This window comes from Condylura cristata, unplaced genomic scaffold, assembly GCF_000260355.1.
Source record: "Condylura cristata isolate star-nosed mole 26May11 unplaced genomic scaffold, ConCri1.0 scaffold00026, whole genome shotgun sequence".
Classification (NCBI taxonomy): domain Eukaryota; kingdom Metazoa; phylum Chordata; class Mammalia; order Eulipotyphla; family Talpidae; genus Condylura; species Condylura cristata.
Genome location: NW_004567127.1, coordinates 14,300,521 through 14,311,629, shown reverse-complemented (window position 1 = coordinate 14,311,629; position 11,109 = coordinate 14,300,521). Strand labels below are relative to the sequence as shown.

The window sequence follows — 11,109 nt, the reverse complement described above, 5'->3', positions numbered from 1 at the left end:
AGCTGATATACCCAAAGTTAGCAATAATCAGCTAAAGGGAAAATTGTCAGTGTGACTCCAAATGATGAAAATCCTCGGCCAGACTAACCAAGTCAAGTGTAATGTCATCCAGTTCTAATTTTAGCTCGCGGACAAAGCTGAGAATAGCAGGACTCACATGGCACTTCTGTGCAAATGGTCAGCTGACAACGTATATGAGTGTGTTCTGTACACACACGATGCTGTACCTTGGCCTTATAAAATGATCAGAGTGAAAAAGAATTAATCCTTCGTGACTCGCACACTATGAGTACTGATCAGAATCTAACAAGTCTATTCCAAGCAAAGAAAATTGAAAATATGTAGGTGACCAGCATAAACAATAGCTACCTAGTAAATAGCTCTGTAAACTCTCAAATTTAAGGCACAGATTTCTTAGATAAAAAGCAAAGCAAGAGAAAAAAAAAAAAGCAAAGCAAGAGTATAGATAAGGGTTAACGACAGAGGAGCGCCACGCATCTGCTTCCAGGTTTCAAATTTTATTCACTCAGTTTTTATCACTTTGGCCTCCATAAATAGCAGCTGATTCCTGGTTATTTAAAAATATATATATACTTGTTTATTTTTTAATTGTCAATATATGTGTATGGAACAATTTCAAAAGATAATGAAGCACTTCCTTCCTCTCCTGCCTCCAGCCATTTAGTTTAAAAACTGTTTAAAAGCACATCCAAGCTGCCCCTGCAACACACAGGTAGAAGAATGTATATATATTGTTCTGTACCCTTTGCTCTTCACTCAATTGAGAAATTATTTCATATTAACATACTTAGAGTTGCATCATTTTAAGGCTACATACATTTTGGTGTGTAGGGGGATGATAAAATATTTAGACACTTCAGCAGTATTGCTGCTTTCAAATGCCAGCTATTTTAACTATTTCTTGTTATTTTTCTAAAGATGGGTTTATACTGCTGTTTCTTCTTATACCAATTTCAGAATCACCTATTGATTTTACATCATAAAATGTGGTGGGCTTAAGCTACTCACTGAGAACCTTATACTTCCCCATAGCCTTCCTCCCAACATAATTATAGCACAATTTTCATGATATGAGTAGGTATCTCATTTTATAGCAGTGCACAAATTAGGTAGTTGTCTTCTATCATTGTATATTTGCCAGCTGGTTGACACCCAGGTTTGTATCTGAGGTTCCAGAGGGGATATTTCTTTGGAATCCATGGCCTGAGTAAATACAATTGCAATGAAAGAAGGAAAAGAAAAGGAAAAAAAATAAAAACAACAAAAATGGAGTGGCAACCTTCCAATTATAAAACTATAAATATTCTATTAAGGAATATTTAATGATGTGAGGACATGTGCATGATACTGTTACATTAAGGGAAAAAAGATTACAAATTCACTATATAATATGGTTCAATATTGTGGCAGAATATTTTTCCTGTTGTCTTAGGAAAAAGAAAACAAAAGTAGAAAACCAAGTGAAATGGCTAAGTAAAAAAGGATGAATTAAATGTTATTCAAAAGAATTTAAAGCAGAATCTCTAAGAGGTATTTGCATGCCCATATTCACTGCAGCATTATTTCAGTGGCCAAGAGGTAGAAGCAACCCACATATTGAGAGATGAATGGATAAAGAAAACGTGTATACAGCCACTGGAATGTCGCACAGGCTTTAAAAAGAATAGAGACCTTGACTCGGGCTGCAACATTATGAACTTTGAGGATATTATGCTAAAAAACATTCACAGAAGGACAAATGTTATGTGAATCCACTCATATGAAGTATCCAAAGTAGTAAAAAATCATAAAAACAGAAGAATAGAAAGGTGTTGTCAAAGACTCAAGGGAGCAGGGAGCATATACTTAACACTGCTGAACTGTACACTTTAATGTTCACCATAGGTGCCTTCCTGGTGACACAGGGGTTAAAGTCTTGGTAGGAAGCTATTTCCAGCCACTGCAGCACAAGTTCAACCCCCAGTCAGGGAGCCAAATCACTTGGCACAGCACACCTCTCCTGTCTTGCCCACTGCTCCCTTCAGCAGTATATTGTAGTCGATCTACCTGTTCTGCTCCCCACTCTGTCTCTGGTGAATCCTTTCACCCTAGCTCCTCTGGCCTACGCCCAGTTCTTGTGTGCATCAATAAATAAATCTTAAAAAAGAAAAAAGGAATATTTAGTTCAATGTTATTTGGACTTGTGATTTGGTCTGCTGCACTATGTTGGTCAGCTCCCTGGCTGGGTATTAAAGTCTTGCTGCAGGGGCTGTGGATCACTTCATAGTGCTGAGACTTAACCCCTTTTGCCAACAAGTAGGCTCTATATAAATAAACCCTTTATTAACCTTTTTGTATGTCTCTGCAGTTGAGTCTCAATGTAGGTCCCTTCTAAGCACAGGTGAAGACCCACACTTAGGCCAACCCATTTCACACTGGGTTGCCCTGTAAGTTACATAGTGTACCTTTCTAAAGACAACTGCATGAACAAGTCCCACAAAAATATGCAGAGCCGTTAATGTCCAAAGAAGATGGAATGTCCAGTGAGATTTTTTCTGTATTTAAAAAGTCTGACAAACCAAAAAAAAAAAAAACCCATTGTGGAAATCTTATCTATTGTTTATTAAATTGGAGTGCATTGCTTTTATTTACTAGTAGCTTTAATATTCACAAGCTCATTAGAGAAACTAATGTAGAAAATGACAGTAGCTGTTTTTCAAACGACACCATCTAAGAGTTTGTTCTCCTTGTCCTAGCAACCAACCTGGTTCTTCTAATCTTATGCCAGAAACACAGTGGGACCAAGGCCAGGTTCTTGTGCAACCTGAGAAGTCCTTGGTTTGCTCTGTCACATTTGAATATCGTAACACTTCACACTGTTAGTCATGTTCCAATTTATACTCATCTCTGAAGTTTCCATTAACTGCACCTGCCAGCGACGTAGTCAACTTGCCTCTTTTACTCAGTTTGAACTCTGGCAGCATTTTTCCAGGAAAAATTTCCAGGACTTTTAGTTACAAGGTTTTTCCAGATGATTGCCCTCTTGCAATTTATTTAGACATAACCTTTATAACCTTCCTTTGGGCCACATTTTCCACTTTACCTTTTATTACATTTTAGAACTAGTCACCACACATTTGGAACACATACTTAGATGTTTCTTGCAGAACTCAAGTTGAATAGTTTAAGTTGAATAGTTTAACACAGTCAAGACATACTCCAGGGTGCGGGCCTCCTGAACACAGTGTGGAGAAGCCTCCTGAGCTTGAGATTAGCAACAACCCTCCTGTGACTATCCTGACTTCCACCCATGTCCAAATTCTTGATCTCCTACTGTGCTCATTTCTTCTGTCAAAACCCTTGTTAACTCTCAACAGCTGTTCCCCAGGTTTGGCTTTTAACATTCCATGCAGTGCTCTGTAAAGGCCTGATCTGAATGACCTCTTAGTAACAGAACTGCCAATTTTTTTTGGTTAAGCTTCAGTTGTTGTTTGTGGCTCCTTTGAAGTCTCTACAAATTCTCCAGCTCAGCTGTAGCAAGCTGGCCATTTCTCCCACCAGGGGCAGACTAATAGCATATGAAATAGCTTGTGGGGAATCTCTTCTGACTGCATTAGAATACATTCATTTTCATTTCTACTTAATTCTGAGCTTACAAATGTCAAGGAAGCCTGCTACCTTCAGTGTTTACTTAAAAGCTAATAACTGCGATTGGCCCTCCCTGGTGGCGCAGCGGGTTAAAGCACAGCACTGAGAAGCTAAAGCCGCTTCCTCATGAGTTCGATTCCCGCCTGCCCCGGAGGTGACCACATGGCGTGGCAGACCTCTCCTGACCCGCCCGCTGCTCCCCTCAGCAGTGTACTCCGTCGATCTGCCTGTTCTGCTCCCCACTCTGTCTCTGGTGAATCCTCTCACCCTCCGCATCTATGGCCTGTACCCCAGTTCTGTATGAATAAATAAATAAATCTTTAAAAAAAAAAAAAAAAAGCTAATAACTGCGCTATTAGAAAGCCCTGGCTGTTTCAATGGCAGAGCAGTGCTTACATGAACCATTTTAGATTTGGCTTAAATAGTGCAGCGTTAACTTGGTTTGTCTGATGGATCTTACTGAAATGGTAGTGACCTTGAGAAGTTAGAGAGAGAAAATGGGTTCCTGGAACTCAGGAGAAAAGTGGATCCAGCGAGAGAACCACTTAGGAGTCACTTAGGGGAGAGATGTTAGAATTTTAAATTATGCAAATGCACTAATAGGGAGCTGGTTAAATGATGGTATATCCCACTCCTGATCCTTCCAGACATGACTAGTAACTTCCATGAGATGCTTTTACACCATGTTTTTCCTACTTAGAGGTGTAATAAATTTTATGAGTTACTATCTACAGCTTCTAATAGTGGCAGGTACCATGAAGATGGGCATTGCATGCCCAACGCTTAGCATCATGCTTGGAAGGTGGTAATAATATACTATGCAGCCATTTAAAATATAATGTGGAATTGTTTATTGACATTGAAAGTTACCCATAAAAATAATGTACTAAATTGTAAGAGTTTAGTTTGACCTTATTTTTATAAAAGAATATTTATAAAGATACATTGATCAAAATGTTCATAGTGGTAGGATTATAGATGATTTTATTTTTTGTAACTCCACATATACATATATTTAAAAAATGTATTTATTTATGCATACAGAGCTGAGGTAAAGGCCAGAGGTTCAGGGGCAGTGAGAGGATTGCCAGAAACAGAGTGGGTAGCAGAACAGGCAGGGGGCAGACCTGGAGAGGTCTGCCACGTCATGTGGGTCAGCTCCCTGGCCGGGAATGAGCTCATGTTGAGGCCAGCTTTGCAGTGCTACGCTTTAACAGGTTGTACCACCAGGAAGGACCATGTAACTCCATATATTTGAATTAAAAAAAATAACATATCGGGGGCCCTTCCTGGTGGTGCAGTGGGTTAAAGCACAGAACATGAATCTAGTCATGGCAGCCTCAGCATAAGTTCGATTCCTGGCCAGGGAGCTGACACACTGGCAGCACAGACCTTTCTTGATTAGCCCACTTCTCCCCTCATCAGTGTCAGTCTGCCGGTTCTGCTCTGCACTCTCTCTGGTGAATCCTTTCAGCCCCCAGCCCCTCTGGCATCTACCCCAGTTCTGTATGCATAAATAAATACATATTAAAAAAAAAATATTTAACTCATTATTCTCTAAACATCATTTAGAAAATTCTTAAGTAGACATTAAAACAACTACTTTCATTACAAATTTCACAATGAGTTTTCCATTCATTTTCAAAATGGTGGATTATATTACTCCGGATTCTGTCTCTGATTAAAGTGAGTTTCAAAAAAAATGGATGAACTTTATTTGAGTGCCTGTAATTACCCATTAGGATCTTTTACATTCTTTCTCAGGACTTGGAGAATAGACCTTAATTTCTTATCCTTTCCTACTTTCTAGCATAATACTAAGAAAATCAGACAATGGAAAGGCAGCTGATTCTGAATGTAAGACATCAGTGGCTACAACATTTAAAGTGCCCTCTGGTCTATGAAGCAAGTTTGTGAAGGAAAAGTTTTTTCCCAACCAAACACCAAAAAAAATTAGCAAAATTCTAAAAGCATACTCATTTTAAACAAACATCTTTAATAGCCTTACTGGTTATAAAACTAAAAGGAGGCATTTTTAATATCAGCCTATAATTTTCCCTTTTAAGAGGATTAATTCATATAAACAAGACATTCACAAATGATAATCTACATACTCCTGGATACCTTAAAAGGTAAACATAATTGCACTTATATTACAGTTAGCATAATTGTGGGAAGATGGAAAATATTTTTGCATATAAATTTCCTTTCCCAAGTGTAATTCAAATTTCACTAGGAGTCAGTTTAAAATTAAAAAAAGAAAAAAACAGGGCAACTACTGTACATAGTATATGGCTACTTGTCTTTCAGTGATATTAATTTTATTGTTCTTGCCAGTTTCAATCCATTGACACAAAGGCCTCAGCACCTTATAAAGAAGTGACACTATGACCTATAAGATGTGACAGCCCCCGAAGAACTATTACACCAGTATTTATTTTCAGTAAAAAGTTGAACAGAAATGTGATAAATATTGTGCCTTAGAACCTTAACCATACAATACAAATCATTTATAATACAAATTGTAATGAACATGTGCTTGCACGGCGAAGCTCTACATATTCTGTGGGATCTCAGAAAGTTCAAAGAAGCCTTATCCATCTTCACTTCATATCCAGTAACATCATAGCTGGATTTTCTAAGTAGGATTTCCACAGATTAGAGAAACGTGACATTGTTGCACCATCAATAATTCTGTGATCAGCTGACCAGCTCACATTCATTATCTGTGCCTTATATACTTCTCCTTTCTGGTTAAATCGGGGAAGGGCCTAGAAACAAGGAAAAGGGCAGAGTCAGCCTTCAAATGCTCGAAGTGCCAACCCTAACAACAATCGTGGTGACAGATGACATCAACACTCCCATCACAGAGAGGGATGGGCATTCCAAATGAAAGCAGAAAGTGCCACTTTCCCATTTCGTGAGCTGTGTCTCAAGTTGTCAGAGTTTGGGCAAGGCATTTCCTTCCTGTCTCCTGCATGCTTTCCATTGGTACCGTAGATTTCATCTCATTTCAATTATTAGCAAATGTTTATTGAGCACCTACTATGTCTAGACTCGGGATAAGGCAGTGAACAAAACAAGTAATCCTTGTAGCAAACATCTGACAGGGGAGAGACAGTGAAGATAAATAAGTAAAATATAAGGATGTTAAAATGCAAAGGAAAAATAAGGCAATCTGCAAATGGGAGAGAATAGGCATGGGATGAAGTTGAGGAACGGTGGCCTCTTTTTTGTTTTTAGCAGAATGAGCAGGAAAGTCTCACCAAGGCGGCCTCTTCACTGTACATAGCAGGAGACAGCCATGTGGATATGAAGGAGAAAGAGAGAGGAGGCGAGACTGTGTGGGACATGGCGCAGTAGAGGGGCAAGGTGAGTGTGAAGGATAAATGGTGAAGGGTGAGTCACACAGTTAAGAGAAACAGCTCTCAGTCTGTCTTTAGTAGGAACCTTCTCATCCACCCCCCAAATTTCTAATCCAATGTAGGCTTTTTTCTAATAATACATTAAGGCAAGTTATTTAAAAAATGAAATTTAAAAAATGATACAAAATATAAGCATTAATTTATTCGAGTCACTAGACATTAACTTACTCTCTCAAACTGCTGTGGGTCTTTTTTTAAGACTGCATCTTCCTTTCTGTACTTACTTCCCCACAACCTTGATGTAAGGCACTGCCCACAGGGGCCCCCAGATTAGGCACCTCAAAGTCACACTAGCAGTGTAGGGTCATGGAGGTCAGGCAGCTACTTTGCCTTTGACCCTGAATGAGATGAGAAGTACTAGAGGTTTCTGAGCAGAATGGCCATTCACTAAATGGTGAGACTACAGGAAAAGCAGGTTTGAGCATGAAGGTTGGTGAGGAAAGGAGCAGGAAATTCTAGAATAGACATTCAGAAGGGTATAAGTTGGGACTTCAAAGGAGAGGTCTGGTCCACAGAGATCAACTTGGGAATCATCACTGTGTTGACATTTAAAGCCATGAACCTGGACCAGATAAAGAAAAGGACCAGGCAGAGCCCTGGGTCTCCAACATTTAGAAACTGGGAGGTGAAAGGGCATGAACAATGGAGACTTAGAGGGAATAGCTGTAGGTAGGAGCAAAGTCAGAAAAAGGTTTGCTTAAGTCAAGTGAAGCATGTTTACCTGCCTCAATTGTAACTAGTAATAAGGAAGATGAGGATTGTAAATTGAAGATGTAATGACTTAGACCACTTAATAGGAGTTCAAAATTTATAGTGAAAACAGAAAATAACAAAGGAGAGATGACACAAAGGGAAGAAGGAATTAAATATTTGGCACAACCCAACAGTTTTAGTTACTTTAAGTCACAGTGTAGATTGAGACTCAAAACTATTCTTGTGCCATAGCTTAGTTACCCATGGGAACAAGAGTAAAATGACTCTGTAAAATGGAGCAGATATTTGGACACCAAAGTTATAGAAGCATTATTCATAACCACTGGAAAAGCAAACAAACCAGATACAGCCCAAATATTCATTACAGATGAACAGAAAAACAAAATGTAGTCTACACGTTCAGTTTCAGTTTGGGAGGACAAAAAAGTTCAAGAGATGGATGTGCAAATGCAAACAGACCTAATACAAGATCTAACATCCCCAAATAAATGGCAAGTTTATGTATGTTTAACACACACACACATTTCAAAAGGGAAAAAAAAAATCTCTTTAAGAAAAAAGAAAAACAAAACTTTGCCAAGCAGGTATGATTAGTTAGGAACTACACAGAATCAGAAATTCTGGATTTCTTTTCTGGATTTTTTTTCTTTAAAGATTTACTTATTTATGCATAGAAACTAGGGTATAGGCCAGAGATGGGGGGGGGGACGCCGGTAAGAGGACTCACCAGACACAGAGTGGGGAGCAGAGCAGGCAGACTGACTGAGTTACACAGCTAAGAGGTGAAGTGGGAGAGACAGGAGAGGTCTGCTGTGCCATATGGGGTCCAACTCCCTAACTGGATCAAATTCAAGTTGCAGCAGTGATAGCCCTGATACTTAACCTTTGTGCCAACATGGAGGCCCAAATCTGGATTCTTATTGGAAGAACATGGGATAATTACCTCTCAGAGAAACCCTTGATTTGGAAAGAAATGTCCTGCTGTGTGCTTTTGTGTTTCTTTCTCCTATCTCCTTTGTGTGCCAGAAGAGAATACAGAAACTTAGAAGAGGAAGGAACTTAGTAGAGCACAATCTACTAGAAAATAAATCAAAGGCAGAATGAAAGTATTTAGGAGGGTTTGGGATGCCAAAATGAAAGTAATAAATGCATGAAAGACATGAGGAAGCAGGATAAAAGGTTCTTTTGAAATTATGAGACTAAAGTCAAGGTTAATATAGCAACAAAAACATTTCACAATGTTGGTACTGAAATGGTCTCCAGGACCATCTGTTTTAATACTGGTATATCTCTACCCTAACTTAATAGAAGTGTCCCAAGTCTTACCTCACCACATTCTCCCTCAGTTGGTATGGGGTAAATGTGAACATATTTTTCAAGCTATCTGATGATGCTAACTAATGTACCCAAGGCGAACAATCAATCAATCCTTATTCTAAGTCAGTGTCTCCTAAGACCCGACCACAGAGGAATTATGTTGGAAATACCCAAGTTCTTTAAAATGCAAGTTCTGAGGGCTATTTCCAAAGCCAAGAAATCTACAATTTAAACAAGTATTCCCAATGAATTTTGAACATAGGAAGTTTGAAAAATTCTCTAAGCAGTGCCTTACTTTGTTGTAAATAGTAATTTAGTATTGTTTACTATTATTCTTTGGTATTATGAAAGATTATTTTGATAAAAGCAGACTGGTTACATCTGCAGTTATTTTGAGCCTGGCATAATGCACAATGGATGAACCACAAAGAAACAATTCAGCTCACTATCATTGATCACACAAAGACAGCAATTAGAATTGTAAGCCTAACCCTTAGGAAGAAATAAGTCACTTACTAAAGCGAATATTAACACTTAAATCTACAAAGCAAGGGAAAACCTCAAAAATGGTTACTCTTCTTTGTGTTTACTCTCAAGTTGATAAAACTCTTTTGCCAATGATTTAATACACATACCTGAATTGATCCGAGAGCCCCAATTGCTACTTCAGGGGGCAGTATCACTGGTTTGGCGTAAGTACCACCAATCTAAAAATAAAAAAGGATAAATGGAAATGAATATATATATTTGTAGTGAGTCATAAGACTCATAATCTTAAATAATGGTTTATGACTCTGAACATTACTATTACTTACTGATCCAATGTTGGAGAGAGTAAATGTTCCTCCTGTGAGGTCAGTGGTGCCAAGCTGACCCGCGGAGCCCAGTTTCTGGAGGCGATTCAGTTCAGTGGCGATCTCAAATACAGAGCAGACCTGCACGTTTTTCACATTAGGGACAATCAACCCCTGCTCTGTATCCATTGCGATCCCAATGTTATGAGAAGCCTAAGGGAGAAAAGTATAAAAATAGGGTTTCACAAGTTAATGGGAAAGAGAGTAGCAATCTTTCTATCTTATGAAAAGATAACTGTCAAAAACCATTTTCCACAGAATGGTGATGATTTAAAGAAATCGAGAAAGGGTAATTTTTGAAAAAGGTAGAATATAGGGCAACAGGTTATTTCTGTACATTGTTATTGGAAATGTAAGCTGGTGTAGACTTTCTGGAGATCATTAACAATATGCACTTGCATTTATAAAAAAGTAGGCTGGCCCTCCCTGGTAGCGCAGCGGGTTAAAGCACAGCACTAAGAAACTAAAGCCACTTCCGCATGAGTTTGATCCCCGCCTGCCCCAGAGGTTACCACATGGCGCGGCAGACCTCTCCTGACCCGCCCGCTGCTCCCCTCAGCAGTGTACTTCGTCGATCTGGTTATACTGCTCCCCTCTCTGTCTCTGGTGAATCCTCTCACCTTCCGCATCTCTGGCTTGTACCCCAGTTCTGTATGAATAAATAAATAAATCTTTAGAAAAAAAAGTGGGCTAAGGAGATAATTGCAGAATTATGTAGGGATATTGAATTTGGACTGTAAGTTTGAAAAAATGAAATCCATAAACTATTTCTCAATAAGCCACTGGCCCAAAAATAACAACAAAGCTATATTTACTGACATGTAATGATGCCCATAGATTAAATGAAAAACAAAAATTTAAGTTATAAATTAAATACATGATTCCATTTTTCTCAAGTATAGAAAACAAAACCCTGACAGGATACACATCTCAGTATACATAAATAATGGGTCATTAAGGGTCATGGGATTAAAAAAAAACCTTATTTTCCTGTCTGAATTGTCTACAACAATAATTCACTTAATTAGGAAGTTATTTTAGTTATATGGGAAGATTTTTCATTCTTGCTCTCTCTCTCTATATATATATATTTTAAAAGATTTATTTATTTGTGCATACAGAACTGGAGTACAGGCCAGAGGCTCAGGGGC

At 38.5% G+C, this 11,109-nt stretch overlaps 1 protein-coding gene across 2 annotated transcripts in view; it reads right to left on the bottom strand.

The window, feature by feature from the left end:
- Positions 1 to 5,193: 5,193 nt before the first annotated feature.
- Positions 5,194 to 11,109, bottom strand: part of DBT (dihydrolipoamide branched chain transacylase E2) — a 32,837-nt gene continuing 26,921 nt past the window's right edge. The window contains exons 9-11 of one of the 2 annotated variants that reach the window (XM_012730153.1): positions 9,920 to 10,111; positions 9,740 to 9,811; positions 5,194 to 6,419 (exon numbers count right to left, since the gene is read on the bottom strand). In XM_012730153.1, coding sequence (XP_012585607.1) covers positions 6,252 to 6,419; positions 9,740 to 9,811; positions 9,920 to 10,111 — 432 coding nt within the window. In that variant the 3' untranslated portion in view covers positions 5,194 to 6,251. The remainder of the gene's footprint in view (positions 6,420 to 9,739; positions 9,812 to 9,919; positions 10,112 to 11,109) is intronic. The other variant, XM_004689738.2, reaches the window with a different exon arrangement.